We start from the raw sequence: 26392 nt of genomic DNA on the forward strand, positions 1-26392 counted from the left end.
TACATTGATGTAAGGGGCGGTTTGAGAAAGCAGAAGAAAACAGATCTAGCAAGTGTCAAAGGGTGGAATACTAGTTCTTAATGGCAACTGCCGACTGGAACCCTCTTGGGGACGTTTACTTAAGGTTATTCTTATATTGTTTGATTTAAATTCAAACTGTTCTAAAGAATGAAGTATAATCATACCTGCCAACTTTTGAAAATGCCCATGGGGGTTTTAGCGCGCGACAACAATTTCAAAGGTTACAATTCTGTGCGACGACTATTTTGCGCGTACTGTATTGTGGTTTAGAAAAAGTGTCATATTTGTATGCCTTTTTCTTAAGTTTATTTGCATGATTCTAGTTATCATATCAGCAGAAAATATGAACATGTAGCTATAAGACCAGGAATTATTTTCATATGTAAGGATACTAAATAGTTGTTGACTTTTACAATTTAAAATTATACACAAAGAAGGACCTTTCTAAGGTTGGGAACAACACCTAGGGATACCCCCTCAATGTTAGGACATTAAAAACCACTTTTTAAGTACAAATGAGCACACATTCATATTATTGGAAGAAACTTTTCCCAAAGAACTATACATCTTGTGATCTATCTGGTATTATATGGTCAACACATGACCAATAATTTTGATATGTTCTTGGCCTTGTATCTTCTTTATTATTCAAAATAATTGGACCCTTCATTTAGAAAAGCTGCTCCAAATTTCCCATTTATAAGTTAATAAATCTACATTTTTCTTATTAATTTTTTACAAGAGTAAAATGACCCCTTGACTAAGGGTAGTCCCTCATTTGAGTGATTCCTCATATTGATGTTGTGTGTGTGCATGTGTGTGTGTGTGTGTGTGTGGGGGGGGGGGGTCCATGTGAAAAAAAATGAATAGTAGATTATACTTTAAATGATTTGGTAATTGAATTGAATACATAAATAAGATTATGTTACAGCAAGTGTAATGTCAATAAATAAGTGAATAAACTACTGTTTATTTTCTTCATGGTATTACTGCATCATGGAAGTTTGTCAATCAGCCATGCTTTTATTCTTATTCTGTGTAAGAACCTCCATGCAATTGAAAAATCATTTGCCATGTTCACGATTTTACAATTCTGACTAACAAAAAAGGAATACAACACAAGTTCAATATCTAGCATGTTAAAATAATCTTGAGAGAAAACGTTTTTGATTGGCTGATTAATTTGATCATGAGAAACATGCAATTTGATTGGCTGAACACGATTTTCCTCCAATGGACACAGTTCAAAATTGGGAACAACAATATTTTTCGTGTAGATTTTCACCAAATCGTGTTTTAGAGGGTTTTTCAGGAACACGATCGTGCAATCGTGACAAAGGGTCAAAATCGTGTAGTACACGCCTAAATCGTGAAAGTTGGCAGGTATGAATTTGAGGAAACAATTTCCTAAGTCATGTGAGATTCTCTGCCTGGGTTAAAGAGTTAATCTGTTTTTCTGCTCTTTGGTCGGTTGTTGTCTCATCATGCTCATAGACCATGTTGACGTATTCACTGAATCTATTCTCAATTTTACATGTTTGTCACTATACACATGTACACATATTTGCATATTCATATATATCGTCGTGTCATATGTTTTCGTATGTCATATGTTTTCGTATCAACCACATTTTGTCGGTTTCAACTGCATACGCATATATTGTTGTGTGTTTTTCGGTTTCTATATTTAAAACAATAACACTACTACAACTTGACAAATTTAAAACATATTCAACAGCGCTTTTTAAAGACGTTAGAACAAATTTGATAAAACTGACCTATTTAGCCATTGTTATTTAATGTCAAAAAATATTTATTAAAAATGAAGGCTTCATTTTGTAATTTTATAGATTTGTAATTGTGTTGATTATGCACAATTTTAGCTCATACAAATTGTGCTTTGGTCAATGCCTTTTAACTCTAATTATAATAGAGACACAATAAGAATTATAGCATACAGTTCTTTGCTGTTGTGTTTTTATTTTGGCAAGTTTCATTTTGTTCGTTTTTATTTTGAACGCACAGCTTTAATCTTTCAATAGAAATCAAATTAAATGTGACTGCATGTGTATGCATGTACATGTACAACATAAATGTATTTCCTATATTTTGTACATACCCAAATGTGACCCTCCTCCTCAGCAATATTACAACTCGTACAATGTAGTTTAAGTTACAAATGTATATATTCTTTTTTGCTGGCTTCCTGCTTTGCATAATCATGATACATAATGTAATAGAGACACTCACCAGACAGTGAACATGCCAAAACTATGAAGCAGAAATTTTTTCACAACAGACAGTTAAATTATTTGAATATTTATTTTCAGAAAGACTGAGCTGTATTCTATGGGATGGGCTGACATAGTAGATCTCAATAAGTTTGTAGCGGTGGCATCATGTCAGTATGGTGGACCAATTGGTAAGTAAATAAAAAATCCTGTAAGATTATTTTCATATCCCTTTTGTACAGTTCAGAGTCTATTGACTCACACATTGTTATTGGTTAAGTTGATGTACATGTAATGTATGTAGATGTTTTACAGATTCCATTATCATTTATGAATTGGTTGTCTAATACACATGTACATGATATATGGTGTAGTTTTATCACTCATATGACCATACTAAGTTTAACAAAATTGAGAATGGAAATGGGAATGTGTCAAAGAGACAACAACCCGACCATAGAAAAAACAGCAGCAGAAGGTCATCAACAGGTCTTCAATGTAGCAAGAAATTAAGTTTGCCATTTCTATTCTCCATGTCTGGTTTATTACTATCACTGAATTCAACAATAAAGTTAATCACCAGAAATTTACATGACACAATGAAAACAGTGGGTAGGAAGTGCAAGCCCTCCAAGAGCCTCAAGATTTAATCCCTAGTTTTAAATAGAGTTTACTCTGCTTTATCTTTCTATTTGTATGTAGTTTTGTATTGAAATTAAATGGCTAAATTTGATCACTCAGTGCACCTGCACCATTTAGTAGCAATGGACTAGAATTTTTCAGCTAGTTGATCAAGTTTAAGAATAAATGAAACTTTCATTCATAAATACACATGCCTTTTAGGAAAGGTGGAGTTATTAAATTTACTATACCTCACTATTTTGAAGCAGCAGAAATATACATGTAGTGATGGTTGGTGTTGTCTCAGTAAGTCTAATTTAAATCATTTTGATACCATTTCATTTGCTTTATCTGAATTTCTGATACTGTTTCTTTTGTTTATAGCATTGTTACGAGATGATGCACAAACAGCCAGGGTACAGGTCAGCACTAAGCCAGTTATCACCACCTATACAGCAGCTGGTTATCAAATAGGACAAATGAGGGTGAGTGGTTATTTCAGTCATAAGCAGAAGTAAAAATAGTTTTAAGAGACATACATGTATGCTACCTGAACTGCTCGATGTAACAAAGCAAGACTTCAAGCAGATTTAATTGATATTGTATTTCAAATTCACTTTGAATACATGGAACATTTCTGGTCTGTTCGCATTGTTTTGTGTTTTTAATTTCCATCTTTTATTTGCACTACAGACATTTTGAATCTTACAAAAAACAGGATTTAATTATAGATTATCATTGATCATCACAACGAGATTGCTTTCCTCGCTTGACCCTGAACGGTGAAAACAAGAAAAGCAATCGAGTTGAGATGACCAATGATAATCTTTTTATCGCTATTTTACCTATGACGAAGTTGTCAATTTCATGTCAATTTCATTAGTAGTGCCATGTGCCTCCTTAGTTTCTAGCGATAATTTTCCATCCCAAGCGAGTAGCATGATATGAAAAATTATCACCAAAAAAGATCAAAGGAAAATTGCACAAATAGTGATAACCAGAGTTATATAAAATTCTATTTGATAGTATGTACATTTACAGTTGGATTTATATACAAAAAGTGACAGCTTTTTATTTGGCATATTATTTAACAAACCCTATGTCAACTGTTATTGTTCACATCTCTTGGCTTTATTGATTGTTTCATAAGCAATCATACCACAGCACCATACTTTTATACCTGTATCATATCATTTAACTATGTCCTTGTTATTACAGTGGAACAGTGGACAGATTGTAAAGATGGGCTGGACAGTTACTGAAGATCTGCTCTGTGTACAGGATGATGGTGTTGTCTTAGTCTATGACTTCTTCCTTAATTTCAAAAGAACATTTGGATTGGGACAGGTAGTCAATTTTACTAACCTTATAAATTGCTTACCAAGTTTTTTTAACAAGATTGTTTCCCAAATGTACCAGTTTGTCAATATTTTGTTGATTTTCTTCAAAATTGCATTATCAAAGCAGGGGTATAACAGGTACCCATCTTTTCCAGATGTGACACTAAGCCACTTTAGATTTATCATCAGCAATGTTTGTGCTCATCTTTTTCCAAGAAAATGTATTGTTATCTCTCATTCAAATTCAATCTACCAGAAATTTACTGTATTTAAATAAATTAATTATGTTTTGAAAATGATTTGATATATGTACCAAGTAAGTAGACATCACTCACCAATCAATCAATCAGTATTCTACCTTCTTGTATATTTGTGTTTAAGGAAGCCAAAGATGTGAAGGTGATAGACTGTCAGATTTTTAATAGTTTCCAAGGAACTGGGATAGCAATTCTAACCAGTACATTTAGAATATTTATAATCAATAGTGTGGACGACCCTAGGATACGAAGATTGGCCGAAGTTCCAGGTAAATAATGTCCAGTCATTATTATTTGTGGTGTTTTAGGGTACTGTGGATTTATTTATTTTTAATGGGTACCAATTTTCTTGGATAAAGGATACCTTGTATGTTCGTGGATATTTGATTTCATGGTTTTGTGAAAGTCTGCATACAAGACTTTAGAAATTTTGTCATTCGTTGAACATTTAATTTTGTGGTTCACCTTTCTGGTGTAAATATAAAATTTCAATCCTGTTATATATGATGAGATTATTTGCAACCACTGGGTCGATGCAACTGCTGGTGGAGATTTATTTCCCCGAATGTATCACCAGCCCTGTAGTCAGCACTTCTGTGTTGACTTAAGTTATCATTGATATGTTCATAATTAAAGATTAACTGTTAACAAAACTTTGAATTTAAAAAAAAAACTAAGGCTTTTCTACCTGAGGAATAGATGACCTTAGCTGTACTTTTAACAATTTTTGGTCCTCAATGCTCTTCAACTTCATACTCTATTTGACCTTTTAAACATATTTTTTGATTGGAGCATCACTTATGAGTCCTTTGTAGACGAAACACGCATCTGGCGTAAATATAAAATTTTAATCCTGTTACATGTATCTATGATAAGTTTATTTACACATGATATCCACAAAAAAAAATGTTATCCAACGACAAAAATGGATTCACAGTATTGATGAAAAAAAATTGAAATGTTCAATAAAGTTCAATTTTCCTATAGGTTTGTATGAGAAAACTAGAAAAATTAAATATCAACAAAATTATATTTTCCCCCAATTAATAAAACTTCATTTCCAAATCATTTAGAATGAAATGTTTGTAACTGCGTATGGTTACATATTTATTGAAAATTTATTTTATGCACAATTAAGTTTGGGTATTACCTTGTTTTAGGTTCTAATCTCATTTGATTTGACTAGTAACATTACTGCGATTTTAAAGTAAGACATTGTTGCTATCAACAAAAACATGGTCAGTTTACTTTTGTTCTCATACATGAATTACTGATGGCATGTTCCTTAAGGTCAAGTTACAGTAAATGGGCTATGTCACAGATTTCAGTAAAATTTTGCATACAACTCTGGCTCGATGAACTTCAACTAAAAATCTAAAAAATAATGCATTTATTTCATTAATCATTAAAAATATTACTGATTGAATTCTTACAAAATTGGTGAGCATTTGTATAGAAAGCACATAAAATCGGCATAAAACCTTCTAAAATTTGTCTTTAAATCGCCCAATCTCTGATTCTACTCCATAGATTTTTCTTAAATTACCGTTATAATGATGTAAAATAAAGATAGGGTCACCGACTTCGTTTTTACGGTATACATCATTCAATGTTGTGTTCTTTGTGAAAAAATCCTATAAAACGTTGAAATAATCGTAACATCGCCGTGTTGCAGGCTGTTAAACCTTGATTTTTGACGTTTTTCACTACCAACAAGGTGAGAAATTGATTATTAGAGAACAAACGGAGTCGGTGACCCTATCTTTATTTTGCATCATTATAACGAAATTTTATGTGTCAACAACATACAGTTTTTAAAGAAAAATCTATGGAGTAGAATAAAAGATTTGGCGATTTTAAGACAAATTTTGTATGTTTTTTCGCTGATTGTATGTGCTTTCTATACAAATATTCACCCATATCAAAAGAAATCAATCTGCAATATTTCAGATAATAAAAGAGATAAATGCATTATTTTTTCGATTGTCAGTTGTAGTTCACCGAGCCAAGATTGTATGCAAAATTTGAGCAAAATCTGCGACATAGCCCATTTACTGTTCCTTGACCTTAATGATTTTAATGGTAGGTTATGAAATTTTGATCAACGAATTATGATATACAATGCATTAGACATTAAAATGTGCTCCTTATTTGAATTTTTTAGGATTGCAGACAGAACCTAGTAGCTGGACCATTATAAACTTAGATCGTCAGTCCCGAGCACTTGTAGCTAAAGGGAAAGAACTCTATTTAATTGATCATGGTGGACAGTTCCAGTATCAGGTAGATGACATATACCTTTCTTTCTTCTTCGCTTTTTCCCCCCTTTTTTTAATTTGAAATTATGATAAAACATATAAGAAGCATACAATGGTATGTTTCCTAAGATCAGTGATTACCAATACATTAAAAGTGAATTGCTTTTACTTTTATTTTTTATAAAAGAAAATTGTAAAGATGAGATACAGCTGTTTTTGTAAAAATTCTTAGCCAAGAATATTTTTCTGAGAACTATCACACATCAAATCAAATCAAATGTTATTTAAGTGTTAACATGTCCGATGTAGGTACATTGTAATACTAAAGTGCAGAACCTTCAGAATGTTTATTATTTTCAATTTTCAGAGTCCCCAGATTTCAGCAGAGGTTAATGAATATGTTATGATGTCTGTATCTTACAGTAATAAATACCTGGCCATGTTTACTGATTCAGGTGTAATTTGGATTGGCTCCTCAGATTTACAGGTAAATACCAACTTCACTTGTCACAGAAACAATTGAACAAAATGCCTTTATATTTGGTCAGCAGATTTAAACATGAATTCTCTTTTTCAAATCTGTCATACACCTTCTTGTTTTCTGAAAATTTGAATTATGATTAGGGCATGCTTAGCAAATTTTTGTTATTCATGTTTTTTATCGTTAATGAAAGGTTTCCAACAGACATTGACAAATCTTTTGATATTGAGCTGCCTGAATATTGTTATTTTTAAATTAAGTTCAGTATTTACATATTTGAGATAATTTAAATGCTTATTTTTTTACAGAAATGTTATTGTGAATTTAATACAAAGTCACCACAGTGCCCACAACAATTAGCATGGTAAATACTGTTTATGTTAATGCAATGTTTGTTATCTCAAATACTAGATATGATTTGAAGTATTGTGACCGTGGATACAATGGCAGTCAAATAATTAAAATTTTTGATAAAATAAAATTAATGTTACAATAATTTATGCACATCATCCATAGTAAAAATTAATGAATTGATGATTAAGGAAAAGTTTAGGAAGTGATGTTTGAATGAAATTATTTATATATGTTCTCGTTAAAATAATGTTTTTTTTAATAGATTCATGTTTTTTTCTTCTAAGGGTGTTTCATGAATAAAACATAAGTGGTACCAAAGGAAGGCACTTATAAATAAACATTTTGGTGTTTTGTACACTGCATTCAACACTGAATTCCACAGCTGCTTTTTTCAGTTGGTGACCCTTAGTCATTTTTATACAACCGCAAATTTTGAAAAAATTTTCGCCGTATATTGCTATCACGTAAGCGTCGTCGGCGGCGGCGGCGGCGTCGTCCGAATACTTTTAGTTTTCGCACTCTAACTTTAGTAAAAGTGAATAGAAATCTATGAAATTTTAACACAAGGTTTATGACCATAAAAGGAAGGTTGGTATTGATTTTGGGAGTTTTGGTCCCAACATTTTAGGAATTAGGGGCCAAAAAGGGCCCAATTAAGCATTTTCTTGGTTTTCGCACTATAACTTTAGTTTATAAGTTAATAGAAATCTATGAAATTTTGACACAAGGTTTATGACCACAAAAGAAAGGTTGGGATTGATTTTGGGAGTTTTGGTTTTAACAGTTTAGGAATTAGGGGCCAAAAAAGGGCACAAATAAGCATTATTCTTGGTTTTTGCACAATAACTTTAGTTTTAGTAAATAAAAATCAATGAAATTTAAACACAATGTTTATGACCACAAAAGAAAGGTTGGGATTGATTTTGGGAGTTTTGGTTTCAACAGTTTAGGAATTAGGGGCCAAAAAAGGGCACAAATAAGCATTATTCTTGGTTTTTGCACAATAACTTTAGTTTAAGTAAATAGAAATCAATGAAATTTAAACACTCAATGAAATTTAAACACAATGTTTATGACCACAAAAGAAAGGTTGGTATTGATTTTGGAAGTTTTGGTCCCAACAGTTAAGAAAAAGGGGCCCAAAGGGTCCAAAATTAAACTTTGTTTGATTTCATCAAAATTGAATAATTGGGGTTCTTTGATATGCCGAATCTAACTGTGTATGTAGATTTTTAACTTTTGGTCATGTTTTCAAATTGGTCTACATTAAGGTCCAAAGGGTCCAAAATTAAACTTAGTTTGATTTTGACAAAAAATGAATCGGTTGGGTTCTTTGATATGTTGAATCTAATAATGTACTTAGATTCTTGATTATTGGCCCAGTTTTCAAGTTGGTCCAAATCTGGGTCCAAAATTAAACTTTATTTGATTTCATCAAAAATTGAATAAATGGGGTTCTTTGATATGCCAAATCTAACTGTGTATGTAGATTCTTCATTTTTGGTCCTGTTTTCAAATTGGCCTACATTAAGGTCCAAAGGGTCCAAAATTAAACTAAGTTTGATATTAACAAAAATTAAATTCTTGGGCCTCTTTGATATGCTGAATCTAAACATGTACTTAGATTTTTTATTATGGGCCCAGTTTTCAAGTTGGTCCAAATCAGGATCTTAAATTATTATATTAAGTATTGTGCAATAGCAAGTCTTTTCAATTGCACAGTATTGTGCAATGGCAAGAAATATCTAATTTCACAATATTGTGAAATAGCAATTTTTTTTTAAATTAGAGTTATCTTTCTTTGTCCAGAATAGTAAGCAAGAAATATCTTATTGCAAGATTTTTTTTTAATTGGAGTTATCTTTCTTTGTCCAGAATCAACTTAAATCTTTGTTATATACAATATACAATGTATATACAACTCGTCTAAACATCAACCCAACAATGTTAGATCTGTAAATTTGCTTTCGCAAATTTTTGGTTCTTCCCTCGCCGGGATTCGAACCCATGCTACTGTGATATCGTGACACCAAATCGCCTGCACTGCAGCCGTCCCGCTAGACCACACGACCACCTGGGCTCTCAAAAAAAGAGCTTTCGCTGGCCATGTGTTACTTTTCCACGTCAGTGTTATTCTAGCGGCGTACTACAGTACATGATATATAAGGCATGAAGATGTTATTGTTACAGATCAGCTAAATTATCTATAGTAAAGGATCCTACAAATTAATGTAAGATACAGTCACAGAAAATAATTATATTCATAAGTACGTCTGAGTCAGTGACAACCCTACAACAGATGTATCCATCGGATCGCCATCAATGATGGTGATACATGGCTGTGTACATAATGTATATACAACTCGTCTAAACATCAACCCAACAATGTTAGATCTGTAAATTTGCTTTCGCAAATTTTTGGTTCTTCCCTCGCCGGGATTCTTACCCATGCTACTGTGATATCGTGACACCAAATCGCCTGCACTGCAGCCGTCCCGTATATTCATATTCGTACAATGTATATTCACTTTTTACTACCAACTGATAAATTTAAATAATCTTTACCATTCAGTGATAACAAGCAGTTTTTTTTACATCTTAATATTTTATGATGTATTTAAATGAGTAGCTATTGTTGCAAACTCCATTAGAATATTTTAATTGAGATTAGTTTTGGAATAAGGGAAAGGGGGATGTGAATAAAAAATTGGGTTCAATTTTTCTCATTTGAAATTTCATAAATAAAAAGAAAATTTCTTCAAACATTTTTTTGAGAGGATTAATATTCAACAGCATAGTGAATTGCTCTTAAGAGAAAACAAAAAAAATAAGTTCATTAGAACACATTTATTCTGTGTCAGAAACCTATGCTGTGTCAACTATTAAATCACAATCCAAATTTAGAGCTGAATCCAGCTTGAATGTTGTGTCCATACTTGCCCCAACCGTTCAGGGTTCAACCTCTGCGGTCGTATAAAGCTACGCCCTGCGGAGCATCTGGTTGAAAATGCCTTCTTGTTGAATATATATATAAGTGATACTTGTTGTTTTGTTTGAAGGTGTGGCAGTGGAGCTGTTGTTGCCATGTGGGATAAAATCATGTTGGTAGTGGGACCAGATAAAGATTGGATCAAGTAAGTAAGACATTGAAAACTTACAATAAATAACTATTATATTTGTTTATTATTTATTGTTTAAGCACTTTTTAGATCTGACAGATAACTTTTTACTGCTTGCAAATACTTAAGATACTTTTAAAAAAACCTGGATGGTATTCATTTATACTAATGTAAGTCCATCTGTCCGTCTGTAAATACTTTGTACAATAACTCCAATTTGCTTTGACCAATTCTCATATAACTCGAGCACAATAGTAGAATTGATGAAAGTAAGCTTTCTTTAGATTTTTTTTTTCTTTCGTTTTGTCATTCCAGAGTTAGCGAACTTTGACACTTAGATTAAAGGAAATTTTTCTTTCCTGTATTCATGGAAAGATATTCTACTCTTACTTTACATTATTGTTGTGAATGTAAAATTAAGGGAGGCTCACTTTTTCTTTTCTTTTTGTTTTTCGGGTTTGACACTCAAGAGTTTTGGGACTTTGATTGTCAGATATTTAATTATTGTACCATAATTTGAGTTTGTGGGAATTGATTGAGGGGAAACTGTAAATAATTGTAGGAATTGGTACAAGCTGTTGGATTTACAAATCGATACCCATAAGCACCATTTAATTAGCTTATGATGAAATGCCTTTGATACCCCATTTTATTTTTCCAGCAATTTCAATATGTCCAATAACGGGGTGTCATGTGCTCTTGGCACATCCGTTCATTCAGTATGTTAAACCTAAAAATAATTGTCACACATTTCTCCAATACTGTTGTACAGAATTACTTCATATTTGGTTAGTAGCTCATTAGTAATGCATTGTAATGTAATGCTTTTTAATGATTTGTCAGACACCTTACTGTTTTCTGATATTATGAATTTAAAGTGGGGTAATGCTTGAAGTGATGTGCATGATGCATGCCTCTTGTTCTTATTTTTTTTTTTTTTTTAGATTTCAGTTTGATTCCCCTGTACACCTAACTCAAGAGGATGATGGACTTCGCATTATACAAAATTATCAGCATGAGTTTTTACATAAAGTTCCAGGTAAAATTTACTATTTTCTTGTAGAAAGTTTTTTCAGGGTTATGAAATAAATTTTGAAACATGAAGTTATTAATAGCACTCTGATGACACACATGTCTAGAAACCACTACACTCAATTAATGAATGGCTGTTATTTATTTTGAATTAATTGAACCATAAAATTAATTTTTGCCTCTTCACATTGAATAATCCCAAAGGGGATTATGTTAATTGTGAAGAGTCAAAAATTAATGGTGAGCGTGTCACCATGAAAATTGATAACATTGAAAATAAAGCTAATTCTTTAAACCAATCAGAGGACAGTAAATACACCAAATTTATTTATTCCATCATAATGTCATTATGTCTTTCAGTTGTAACAAGATCAAACATGTTATTAAATTTTAGATGTAACAGAGAAAATATTCAAAATAGGCTCTATGGAACCAGGAGCCATGTTGTATGAAGCTAACAGAGAATTTATGGTATATAGAATTACATCGATATTTTTTTTTAAAAGACATGAGGGAAACATCAGAATTAATAGGACATCATCCCTACCAGTATTAAATTTACCAAATTTTCAACAATAAATGTCTATTGAGGCCAAAAAATTAAAAACTTGACTTGTAAACCCCAAAAAAAAAAGAAATATTAAAAATTAAAAATGATTTCTTCACTGAAAGATATCCCAATAAAAATTAAGCTCTATTAGGTTGCAACTGCCTTGAGTTTTATGTATACATGTATTACAAATATGAATTCTGTGAAATCACCAAAACTAGTTTAGGTAGATGTGACATATTTTCATTGTTACATGGAGTTAAATTTCCTGTAAAGGGCTGTTCCCTAGAGCAAATTTCTTATTTTCTGGAGAAACTGCTACTGTAGGAGGGTTTGGATGGGGTTAAATGATTAAAGAATAATGCCCTTAAAAAATGAAGATTAGAGAATAATGAGCCAAAAAATAGAAGATTAGAGATTAAAAGGGTAAATTTTTGGAAGTTTAGAGAAAAAAGGGGTTAATTTTTTAAAGATTAGAGAAAAATGGGGTGAAAATTAAATGTTTACAGAATAACAGACCCCCCCCCATCCATACCCTCCTGTAGATTCAGAAATTATTGCATGCATTTACTATTGGGGTTTTGTCATTTTAGACTGAAATGCGATTTTAATTTTTAAGATTTTGAGAAAAATCCTGTTTAATTCATATAAAAAATTTCATGGGAGTTTAAATTATTGTGTTCACAAGTTTCTCTCATTGTTCGCAATAATAAAAACCTCGCAATAATTACTGAATTTACAGTATCATATGTTGCTTTATTTCTATCTATATCATTGATTTAACCCCAAGGGTTGACTTTGGATATAGAAACATGTCATGATTAGCATCCCTAGACTTCTCCTGTTTAGCATTCAAATATTAGCTAAAGAGATGTTTCTATTTCGCTGTGAGGGATGAAAATATGTGCAGACATATGCCAAACTCTATGCACATTTTTAGGATCCATACAACAACTCTCTAAGGGATCTAGATGATCTGTTGAAGTATTAAATGTCTTTCTCTATCTAACATACCCTCATTTTCCATTAACAGTCAGAATTTCCGACTCTTTATTTCCATGCAGAACCTGCTTATTATATTAATTGTAAATATGATCTGGTCAGCAATTTTTATGAAATATGTGTCACTGGTCATCAAACAAGTAGCAACCCTTCTGTTATTGATTTAATATTGTTTTTCAGAAAGGAAGCCAGAAAGCAGATGAATATGTCAGAATGATCAAAGACAAACTAGATGTAGCAGTAGATCAATGTATCCAGGCATCAGGTCATGAATTAGAACCAACAAAACAGAAACAGCTACTAAGGGTAACAATATATATATCCACTTAAAAAGTCGTTTTAATGTTATTTCAACTATTAAGTATATGGAGCATATAGTTATTGTCACTCACTCCATATTTTCAACATATTAATTTGTCAAAGCTCTTTTCCGCATATACGGTTCAGTATGCTGTTGAATTATGATGAGTTACAATCATGTTGTTTGCATTTTCCACCGGTTGTTACACTTTCATGGCATTGAGTCGGACTTCATAAAACAACAACAAAGGCAATAGTAGTGGCAAATACCTTTATGTCTTGTTCCCATATTCACCTTAGAAGAACCAAAATTTAAAAAGAGACCTTATGAACTAATCATCACAACCTGGACTTTTATTGCAATGAGGATTCTGGTTGAATTATGCTTAATATTTATAAGTCTGTTCCTTCTTTATTATAGCTCACACTACAAAAAAACATGCTTTCAAAAAAAAAATTTCAAAGAAAAAGAAAATTCTAATAGTGGATTTTTTATGTTGTGTATTTCAGGCTGCTTCTTTTGGGAAGTGTTTTTTAACAGATTATAATCCACAAGCCTTCGTTGACATGTGTCAGATGTTACGAGTACTTAACCAAGTCAGGAATCATGCCATTGGAATACCATTGACATATACACAGTATCCTTTTTTGTTTTATCACCTACCAATGCAGCAATGAGAAACACAAAAAGTTCCTTTACTATAATTTTGTTTTAAAAAAAAGGTGTGGTATGATTGCCATTGAGACAACGATCTGATAGCATCCAAAAGACATGGATGTAAGCAACTCTTAGCCACTGTATATTTGTTTATTTGCCTGAGAGGTATTATAAAGCATGGTATTATCTTGAATTATTTTTGATCAGTTGTTTTTATTTTTTATCAAATTTAGTAAAGAAATAGATATAACCAGTATTAAGATTGTATTTTCTTAACAAATTATCCAGATTAGAAAAATTAACAACAACTGTTTTGATAGATAGACTAGTATTGAGGAAATTCTTTGCATATGCTATCAAGATAAGTCAATATTTGAAGATACCAGAAGCTGAAGGAAGTTCTAGAATACTGGCCCATTGGGCATGTTACAAGGTACTCAATATCAAAATATTACACATTTATCTGTTAAAGGAGGAAATGTTTAGTAGACATTAATGATTAGGAATTTAGGTTTTCACAGATTGGGATGAAAAATTGTAACACTAAAATGTCATTTCTTTGGAATTTACTGGCTTTTTGATTATTCAACCGTTTTATAATCAGTTTTCCTGGATTTATAGATTTTTGGTGGATACTTGATTTTGTTGTATTTGACAAATTCTGCAAACAACCATGTAGGAAATGTTGTTTTACACTAAACTTCATTGTTCACCTTTTATCATGAAAATTAATGAACAAAACAGATTCAACATGGTATGTTATTTAAAAGAGTCACTTTCTAAACCCACTGTTTTATGTCCTTATTAACATATTAAAATGATGTTCTATGTTGATCAAATGTTTGAAGTTGAAATTGAAAATGGAAATGGGGAAGGTGTCAAAGAGAACAACCTGACCATAGATCAGACAATGGCCAAAGGCCACCCATTTGTCTTCAATGCAGTGAAAAACTCATGCCCTAGGAGGAGTCCTTCAGCTGGACCTTAAACAAATATGTATACTAGTACAGTGATAATGGACTTCATACCAGACTCTGAATAATACACAAGAAACTAAAATTAAAAATCATACACGACAAACAAAGGCCAATTGCTCCTGACTTAGGACAGGCGCAAAAATGGGGCGAGGTTTATTAAAGACCATAAGCTTTGTTTTGACAATATGATAAGAATGAAAGATAAGGACTCCAATATTTTTTGTACATCACACATGGTAAACATTATATGTTGATTCTCTGAATAGGTTAAGCAGAAGAATCAGGATGATGAAGTCATTGCACGAGCGATTGCCCAAAAACTTGGTGATACACCAGGTGTCTCTTACTCAGAAGTAGCCAACGAAGCTCTGGAATGTGGCAGAGAAGAACTAGCCATTAGAGTAGGTACTTTATATACATGATATAGTCAAATCATGTAAAAAAATTAATCAAAATGTTGAAAAAAAAAGCAGCTTTGAACTAAGAACACTATAGTGTATAAAGTCATTGTTGTCCCATCAGCCAGGCTCAAAACTGTTCACCAGGACGGGACGGTCAAGACGCTTGGCTAAAGCTGTTGTAGCCACTTAGCATCCAGATGCCACCATCACAAGCTTTATGGATACTACTACAATTAAACATAATCTGATATAGTACCATGTTTTTCTAAGATTTCACATTTACCAAATTTGCACAAATATGTAGAAATTGGTAATTAAATACAAACAAGCATTGAGGACAAATTAGTAAGTGATTACATGTATATGACTCACAAACTTTCAATGTATACTTGAATTGTTCGTTTAGTTTAAACATATTTATTTATAGTGGATTGGGAAACAAGTTTTGCAACTTATATTAATCCCTCTCCACTTGCGGGTGCGAGTGCTGCCTTGTAGCGGCATTAGCCTGCTCTTTTTCGCAATCTACAAGGGTGTCTTTAACGTGCAAGAGACAAACTTTCTGCTTTTTTACAATTCTACATATCATTGTATTTTTAGTTGTTAGATTATGAACCAAGAGCTGCCCATCAAGTTCCACTACTGATGAAGATGCATAAAGATCAGATAGCATTATCAAAAGCTATAGAAAGTGGGGATACAGATTTAGGTATATTGATAGATCAAATAGCATTATCTAAAGCTATAGAAAGTGGGGATACAGATTTAGGTATATTGATAGATCAAATAGCATTATCTAAAGCTATAGAAAGTGGGGATACAGATTTAGGTATATTGATAGATCAAATAGCATTATCTAAAGCTATAGAAAGTGGGGATACAGATTTAGGTATATTGATAGATCAAATAGCATTATCAAAAGCTATAGAAAGTGGGGATACAGATTTAGGTATATTGATAGATCAAATAGCATTATCTAAAGCTATAGAAAGTGGGGATACAGATTTAGGTATATTGATAGATCAAATAGCATTATCTAAAGCTATAGAAAGTGGGGATACAGATTTAGGTATATTGATAGATCAAATAGCATTATCTAAAGCTATAGAAAGTGGGGATACAGATTTAGGTATATTGATAGGTCAAATAGCATTATCAAAAGCTATAGAAAGTGGGGATACAGATTTAGGTATATTGATAGATCAAATAGCATTATCAAAAGCTATAGAAAGTGGGGATACAGATTTAGGTATATTGATAGATCAAATAGCATTATCTAAAGCTATAGAAAGTGGGGATACAGATTTAGGTATATTGATAGATCAAATAGCATTATCTAAAGCTATAGAAAGTGGGGATACAGATTTAGGTATATTGATAGATCAAATAGCATTATCAAAAGCTATAGAAAGTGGGGATACAGATTTAGGTATATTGATAGATCAAATAGCATAATCAAAAGCTATAGAAAGTGGGGATACAGATTTAGGTATATTGATAGATCAAATAGCATTATCAAAAGCTATAGAAAGTGGGGATACAGATTTAGGTATATTGATAGATCAAATAGCATTATCTAAAGCTATAGAAAGTGGGGATACAGATTTAGGTATATTGATAGATCAAATAGCATTATCAAAAGCTATAGAAATTGGGGATACAGATTTAGGTATATTGATAGATCAAATAGCATTATCTAAAGCTATAGAAAGTGGGGATACAGATTTAGGTATATTGATAGATTAAATAGCATTATCAAAAGCTATAGAAAGTTGGGATACAGATTTAGGTATATTGATAGATCAAATATTGTAAGCAAATATAATGATTTTCAAAAATACATTACCATGAAAAAAGGTTGACCAACCTTACAAAACCTTACAATGATCATGATAACCTTCAGTAAGGTAACATGATCCCATATGTGGATGTCCTAGTGTAGACAGTGTTGAGCCAAACACTACATAAGTTTCTGACATTAGCACATGACTTGTGTGTAAAATGAAATTGGGCACGCTAAAACAGACCATCTCGGACCAAAGTATTAACAACTTTATTATAATCAAGTTTAATCAAGCTTGCAGTTATGAGTTATTTTATATTATATGAAGTTCTTATCAATTGATTCTTGTTGTCAAATATTTCATTCACGTTCAGGACCAACTTGAAGGTTCAAATGAAAAGTAGAAATCTTTTGATAAATTGTAAAAGTTGTGCTTAAGTGTGACAAATGAAAATTAGATAATGTAATGTCTTCAATGTAAGATTTAATTTACCAACAGTAGAATTATGATTTGGCTTGATATTACAGTTGAAGATTGCATGTTCCCTTTGTATGTCTTTTTGTCATTTGGTTGCAGACTCATTGATTTAGAACCCATATCTCCTTTTATTCACTCAGATTTCTTACTTTTCAGTATATACAGTACTCTTGAGATTGAAGGAATCCATGACACAAGGTGACTTTCTGATGTCTATTAGAAGTATGCCTATATCATATTCCTTGTTCCTACAGGTAAGTAGTGTAAAACATGAACCTTAGGTAAAATCTTATTTTATAATAAGGAATATTAGAAACAGTATCAATACTTTCTAAATAAAATCATTTGCAATGGTTTTAATGAAATTGCCTGGTAACAAATTCTCCTGTCAGTATTCTTATTGATTACACTGAATCAAGTCTGCTAAATGATGATGAAGTTTTTCATTGCCACAGCTAGAAAAACATTTCAATAAGACTTTTGTAAGTTAGTTATTGGTATTCACATTGTACCTACTTTTGCTGTAAAATTTCAACTTTTGCACACATTTTCATTAGGAGCTAGAATTCTTATTTGACAGGGTAATACAGGACTTGATTACTTAGATTTTACAATTTTGGTTTGAATACATGCATTGGTTTAAATACTGCATATAGATATCAATAGGAAAATATTTTTGTATTTATAGTTTTAAATGTATATTATTTGTATGAAAGTTACTTTTTTCACCTATTTTCTTTTGTGCAGTACTGTAGACAACAGAACCCTAAGTTACTGGAAGATTTATATTACCAGGAAGATAATTTTATAGAGGAGGGTAACTGTAAAGTCATGAGGAGCTTTGATGATGAGGTAAGAATTCTTTATATAAGTGTATTGGTATTGGACATGATATGAGGAAGAGAGTTCCTCATATATGTAAGGCAATGATATTCCCTTTCCTTTCTTCCTGATTAAATATGAGTGATAACTGAGTGATATGGTATTTATCTGAGCCAGAACACATTATAGAGTCAATCTAGCACAAATTTTACCCTAACCCAAAAGTAATTGCAACAGAAGATTTTTAAGTTTTAATCTTTAGCATTATACCCCAAATATACACAGAAAAAAGTCCCATAAAATCTAACTTGAGGAAGACTAAAAAAATTACCATTTAAAATTCCTATGGAGATTTGCATTGAAAAGGGAGATAACTCTTGCAAAAAAGGCAGAAATATCAATAAAAATTACAACTTTACCGCTTCTATTCATCAGAATGTATTGATTCTTGATTTTTTAGCGGTCTTTAGAGTATAACACACAACTTTAAGGTGTTTTCATATATTTTATCAAACTATAATCTAGATTTCGTAATTCATAAGTTGACCATTTATTGAATTTTTCAACATGTCAAGGTAAAGAATCTCAAATTTAATAAAAATAATTAAGCATGTATTCTTCTTTTTGTGGTTTAAAGTTTTTGATAAGTTAGTTGCTGAAAAAATATAATATACAGATATAAACAATACCAAATTTTCTCATTATTTTTTTAAAATGGTTTCAAAGCTTCAAATTTTCAATTTCTTTAATGAAAAATGCACAAAAAAAATAAAACTACCCATGACACTTCATTTTTGTACATTTCATGATCAGAAGATTACATGATTTAGTCAAATACAAACTTATAACCCCATCAAGTATCATACTTTACTTAAATTTCAAGAAAAACAACCAAAAACTTACCAAAAAAGACTCATTTTTGCAAGAGTTATCTCCCTTCCAATGTAAATTTCCATAGGAAATTAAAAATGCTGATTTTGAGTTTTCCTCAAGTTAGATTTTATGGGACTTTTTTCTGTGTATATTAAGGGCATCATGCTATAGATTAGATCTAAAACATTTTCTGTTGCAATTAGTTTGAGGTTAAATCTTAGTTTGACTGGACTAATATATATATATATATATTCTGACAAAAATGGTCATTCCAAATTTTAGACAGTGTCTCAACTAAAACAGAAAATGAAAACCCCCACCTAATAAAAGATTAAAATTGTGTCACATGCTATGGAAGAGTAAGTTTGATGGCCATAATATTTATTGGAGACATCTGATGTTAAATAATTTATTGTTGAAGCTTTATAGAACTCTAGCTGTGTTGTTGTTTTTTTTAAAAGTTTTTTTACATGTGCATGTAAATATACTGATATGTTGTTTATAGTCTAGAAAAATCTGATTTTCGTCCACAAATATTTTCACATCAAATCTTCAAATAAAATTGGTTGTTAGTAACATTCAATACCAACAATGTTTATATTCAATATATTGATGTTATTTTCCAGCGATTGGATGATAGAACAGAAACTCTGAACCAAGCTATTAAATGCTATCAGAAAGGCAGACATGATTTTGTGATAAAACAGACTGAGGACCAAATTAAACTTTTAAAATATCAAAAACGTTTAGAGGAAGAATTTAATCGACCATATATGGATTTGTCATTGCATCAGACTATTTATAGACTAACAGTGGAAAACAACTTTAAAGTTTCAGAACAGTTAAGAAAAGAGTTTAAAGTTCCAGATAGAAGGTATATATTTTCTGATTATTAGCCTAACGTGACAGTACCCAAATTGCACCTATTTTGACACTTTTTCACCTACGTTTTTTAGCTCACCTGGCCTAAAAGGCCAAGTGAGCTTTTCTCATCACTTGGCTTCCGGCGTCCGTCGTCGTTAACTTTTACAAAAATCTTCTCCTCTGAAACTACTTGGCCAAATTAAACCAAACTTAGCCACAATCATCATTGATGTATCTAGTTTAAAATTTGTGTTTTTTGACCCGGCCAACCAACCAAGATGGCCGCCATGGCTAAAAATAGAACATAGGAGTAAAATGCAGTTTTTGGCTTATAACTCAAAAACCAAAGCATTTAGAGCAAATCTGCCAATAGGTAAAATTGTTAATCAGGTCAAGATCTATCTGCCCTGAAATTTTCAGATGAATCAGACAACACATTGTTGGGTTGCTGCCCCTAAATTGGTAATTTTAAGGAAATTTTACTGTTTTTATACGACCGCAAATTTTGAAAAAATTTTCGTCGTATATTGCTATCACGTTGGCGTCGGCGTCGGCGTCGTCGGCGTCGGCGTCGTCGTCGTCGTCGTCGTCCGAATACTTTTAGTTTTCGCACTCTAACTTTAGTAAAAGTGAATAGAAATCTATGAAATTTTAACACAAGGTTTATGACCATAAAAGGAAGGCTGGTATTGATTTTGGGAGTTTTGGTCCCAACATTTTAGGAATTAGGGGCCAAAAAGGGCCCAAATAAGCATTTTCTTGGTTTTCGCACTATAACTTTAGTTAAAGATAATAGAAATCTATGAAATTTTGACACAAGGTTTATGACCACAAAAGAAAGGTTGGGATTGATTTTGGGAGTTTTGGTTTCAACAGTTTAGGAATTAGGGGCCAAAAAAGGGCCCAAATAAGCAATATTCTTGGTTTTCGCACAATAACTTTAGTTAAAGTAAATAGAAATCAATGAAATTTAAACATAATGTTAATGACCACAAAAGGAAAGTTGGTATTGATTTTGGGAGTTTCGGTCCCAACAGTTTAGGAATTAGGGGCCAAAAAGGGACCCAAATAAGCATTTTTCTTGGTTTTCACACCATAGGGTTAGTATAAGTAAATAGAAATCTATGAAATTTAAACACAAGGTTTATGACTATAAAAGGAAGGTTGGGATTGATTTTGGGAGTTTTGGTCCCAACAGTTAAGGAAAAAGGGGCCCAAAAGGTCCAAAATTAAACTTTGTTTGATTTCATCAAAATTGAATAATTGGGGTTCTTTAATATGCCGAATCTAACTGTGTATGTAGATTCTTAATTTTTGGTCCCGTTTTCAAATTGGTCTACATTAAGGTCCAAAGGGTCCAAAATTAAACTTAGTTTGATTTTAACAAAAATTGAAACCTTGGGGTTCTTTGATATGCTGAATCTAAAAATGTACTTAGATTTTTGATTATTGGCCCAGTTTTCAAGTTGGCCCAATTTGAGGTCCAAAATTAAACATTGTTTGATTTCATCAAAAATTGAATAATTGGGGTTCTCTGATATGCCAAATCTAACTGTGTATGTAGATTCTTAATTTTTGGTCCAGTTTTAAAATTGGTCTAAATTAAAGTGCAAAGGGTCCAAAATTAAACTAAGTTTGATTTTAACAAAAAATTAAATTCTTGGGCCTCTTTGATATGCTGAATCTAAACATGTACTTAGATTTTTGATTATGGGCCCAGTTTTCAAATTGGTCCAAATCAGGATCTAAAATTATTATATTAAGTATTGTGCAATAGCAAGTCTTTTCAATTGCACAGTATTGTGCAATGGCAAGAAATATCTAATTTCACAATATTGTGAAATAGCAAATTTTTTTTAATTAAGAGTTATCTTTCTTTGTCCAGTATAGTAAGCAAGAAATATCTGCATGAATTTTTTTTAATTGGAGTTATCTTTCTTTGTCCAGAATCAACTTAAATCTTTGTTATATACAATATACAATGTATATTCACTTTTTACTACCAACTGATAAATTTAAATAATCTTTACCATTCAGTGATAACAAGCAGTTTTTTTACATCTTAATATTTTATGATGTATTTAAATGAGTAGTAATTGTTGCAAACTCCATTAGAATATTTTAATTGAAATTGGTTTTGGAATAAGGGAAATGGGGATGTGAATAAAAAATTGGGTTCAATTTTTCTCATTTGAAATTTCATAAATAAAAAGAAAATTTCTTCAAACATTTTTTTGAGAGGATTAATATTCAACAGCATAGTGAATTGCTATAAGAGAAAACAAAAATTTTAAGTTCATTTGATTACATTCATTCTGTGTCAGAAACCTATGCTGTGTCAACTATTTAATCACAATCCAAATTTAGAGCAGAATCCAGCTTGAATGTTGTGTCCATACTTGCCCCAACCGTTCAGGGTTCAACCTCTGCGGTCGTATAAAGCTACGCCCTGCGAAGCATCTGGTTGGTTATTATCTTGAATATTATTATAGATGGAGATAAACTGTAAACAGCAATAATGTTCAGCAAAGTAAGATTTACAAATAAGTCAACATGACCGAAATGGTCAGTTGACCCCTTTAGGAGTTATTGCCCTTTATAGTCAATTTTTAACAATTTTTCGTAAATCTTAGTAATCTTTTACAAAAATCTTCTCCTCTGAAACAACAGGACCAAATTAAACCAAACTTGGCAACAATCATCATTTGGGTATTTAGTTTAAAAAATGTGTGGCGTGACCCGGTCAACTAACCGAGATGGCCACCACGGCTAAAAATAGAACATAGGGGTAAAATTCAGTTTTTGGCTTGTAACTCAAAAACCAAAGCATTTAAAGCAAATCTGACATGAAGTAAAATCGTTTATCAGGTCAAAATCTATCTGCCCTGACATTTTCAGATGAATCGAACAACCTGTTGTTGGGTTTCTGCCCCTGAACTGGTAATTTTAAGGAAAATTTGCTGTTTTTGGTTATTACCTTGATTATTATTATTGATAGAGATAAACTTTACAATACAATAAATGTTGGCAAAGTAAGATCAACATGACCGAAATTGTCAGTTGACCCCTTTAGGAGTTATTGCCCTTTATAGTCAAGTTTTAACCATTTTTTCGTAAATCTTAGTAATCTTTTACAAAAATCTTCTCCTTTGAAACTACTGGGCCATGTTAATTATAGATAGAGATAATTGTAAGCAGCTAGAATGTTTAGTAAATTAAGATTTACAAACACATCACCATCACCAAAACACCATTTTGTCATGAATCCATCTGCGTTCTTTGTTTAATATTCACATAGACCAAGGTGAGCGACACAGGCTCTTTAGAGCCTCTAGTTTATGATCAAGAAAAAAATGTCCATACTGTGTTTATTTGTAGCCCTGTCCTTCTTTATTGTATAGGTACACCAGTTTGATTTTTAATCCATATCGAGTCATTAAAAATTGGGTTTGAATCAACCTCCAAACTATCCATGATTCTGTAATGAGGAGTACCCAAATTGCATTCATGCTTAAATTCACATCGTCAAAAGTCTAATAACCGAGCTTCTGTTTATTTTTTTCAAATATTTTGAACAATTGGATATTAGTCCATGCTTACTCTTCATATTGTACGAAATGGATACTTATTATATATTGTATTTGCTAATTTTTAAAAGATGACGTTTTGATGACGTCGCATGGTGACGTTTTCGTACATTTTGCTTTTTCAGTACACAGCCATCTGTTGATAAATACTGTGAACGTTTTGTGAATATCTGTAAATATGTTTACCTATGTTGAAAAACGTACATAATATCAAATCATAAAAATACAAATTGTTTAGTCTCTAGAAAATCTTGTAAGATTTCCGTTGCTATTTTTTCTGAATAGGTGCAATTTGGGTACCCTTACGTTCAATTTGGGTACCCTTACGTTACCTGCATCAGAGGACTAGTGTTCTAAATAGTAATACCATCACATATTCCTCTTGTTATAGAAGAGCATAATTCTTATTATAAAAGCCACATCGTCTTCATCAGGACTTGATTTGTGTGTTTGAAGTCTGCAGTCTAACTGACTAAGCTAAATAAGAACCCACCTAGCTCAACTGCTTACGACTGGTTAATTATCAACTACTTTAAAAGGGGATCAAACACATCATATTGTAGGTCACTTTATTTTTTTACTTGTTTAAAATGTCCTATAAACAACTGCACATATACTAAACATTCACTTGCCATTATTGGTCTTTATCTATTATTTAATTGCATACCTAACAAAAATGCCTTAATATATTTGATCAGCAGAGGAGGGGCATGTAGTGTTACCCTTGTCCAAACATATGTCTCAAATTATTTGCGATTATTTAACTTTATGTGCCTCAAACAAATGTTGTGGAAATCATACACAATGCTTATTACCACAATACTCAATTTTAAATTTGGGTGTTGTTATTTTTACCGATTTTGAGTTATGCCCCTTTATAATGTTATATGCAAGCAGGGACATCATCTGTGTCCTATGCATACTTTCACCATTTTTTTGTTTGAATGAATTGGAATTTTGAATTTTTCTAGTCTTTTTATAAAGATTTTACCATTTTCAGATACTGGTGGATAAAAATCCAAGCTCTAGCAGAGGCAGGGGAATGGGTAGAACTAGATAAATTCTCCCGCAACAAGAAACCACCAGTTGGAATGGAAGTGAGTAATTGTACATTTAACAAATAGTTTGTAAAATATATTTTGTTGCTTAGGTAATGAATTAAACCAATTGATTTAGACTTTAAGAATATAACAATTTAGAACTTGTTTTATGTAATCTAATTTGCACTCATTTATATATCCAAATTGGATGCATGTTTTGCCCAATATTAAAGTAGTGGTTACAGTTTTGCGTTAAATTTTATTTCCCCTGTGAACATAATCACCTACATTTTGAATAAGTATATTGTGGTCTTGTTTAAATTATACATTTGATAAATAAAGAAACCTTATTTTATTTTCAGGCTTTTGTAGAGGTTTGTGCAAAGCACCATAATGTAAATGAAGCTATGAAGTATATGTCCAGAGTCAGTCCAGAACAAAAAGTCAGATGTCTTGTTAAAGTAGGGTAAGTGTAATCAAATATTTCAGATTATCAATTTTTAATTGTGATTGGTTTGGACAATGGTCAAAAATAATTAATTGTTGTGGTTTTAGACGATTCTGCATACAAATAATGTTATCAAATTAATTGCCAGTTAATATTTCTGCGAAATGTAAGTAAGATTTAAAAAAATCCAGGGTAATTATTGATGCTTAGCTCACTAAACACTGTTAATCTTAAAATTTTCTTCCATTTTTTTGGTTTTGGATAGGTGCAAGCGAATGCATTATTGTATAATTGGTAGCTAAGCCACTTTATTCCCTTATAAAACTTTATTGTTACATTGAGTAAACATAACTGGGTCATTTTCTTCCTCCTTTCATGCAGTGAGCTAGTATCCTTGCAATTTATAATTAAAGTTATATGTGAAATTTTTAGATGTTTTTTTTTTAAATTGTTAATGTAATTTTATTATGTTAAACAACTATTTTAATGCAGTGTCGGATCCAGAAATTTTCATAAGTGGGGGCCCACTGACTGACCTAAGAGGGGGCCCGGTCCAGTCACGCTTCAGTTATTCCCTATATAAGCAACCAATTTTTTTTCCAAAAAGGGGGGGCCCGGGCCCCCTGGCCCCCCCCTAAATCCGCCTCTGTAATGATTTCAATAATTATCATCAACAGGAACAAGAAAGCAGCAGCAGATACAGCATTCGAGAACAGAAATGAAGAGGAATTAAATTTTGTTTTGTCGAAATGTGGACATTCTGATAGACAATTAGTAGAGGGCATCAAAACAATGAAACAACAGTTAGGCTCAAAAAGATAATCCAAGACAATTAGATGTATTTATTTGTCATACTTGTGCAATAAACATTTTAATATTAAATCATATTTATACA

At 31.7% G+C, this 26392-nt stretch overlaps 1 protein-coding gene across 1 annotated transcript; it reads left to right on the forward strand.

Moving 5' to 3' along the window:
* Positions 1–26392, forward strand: LOC134708352 (vacuolar protein sorting-associated protein 16 homolog). Its single transcript, XM_063568818.1, has 22 exons — positions 1–124; positions 2352–2443; positions 3258–3358; positions 4092–4220; positions 4595–4739; positions 6635–6753; positions 7096–7215; positions 7518–7573; positions 10623–10697; positions 11627–11721; positions 12109–12185; positions 13447–13572; positions 14077–14204; positions 14513–14657; positions 15468–15602; positions 16203–16311; positions 18020–18117; positions 18611–18715; positions 20185–20432; positions 25010–25106; positions 25412–25515; positions 26175–26392. The coding sequence occupies exons 1-22, from the start codon at positions 81–83 to the stop codon at positions 26317–26319; spliced, it is 2493 nt and encodes an 830-aa protein (XP_063424888.1). The 5' UTR covers positions 1–80; the 3' UTR covers positions 26320–26392.

This window comes from Mytilus trossulus, chromosome 2 (genome assembly GCF_036588685.1).
Source record: "Mytilus trossulus isolate FHL-02 chromosome 2, PNRI_Mtr1.1.1.hap1, whole genome shotgun sequence".
Taxonomy (NCBI): domain Eukaryota; kingdom Metazoa; phylum Mollusca; class Bivalvia; order Mytilida; family Mytilidae; genus Mytilus; species Mytilus trossulus.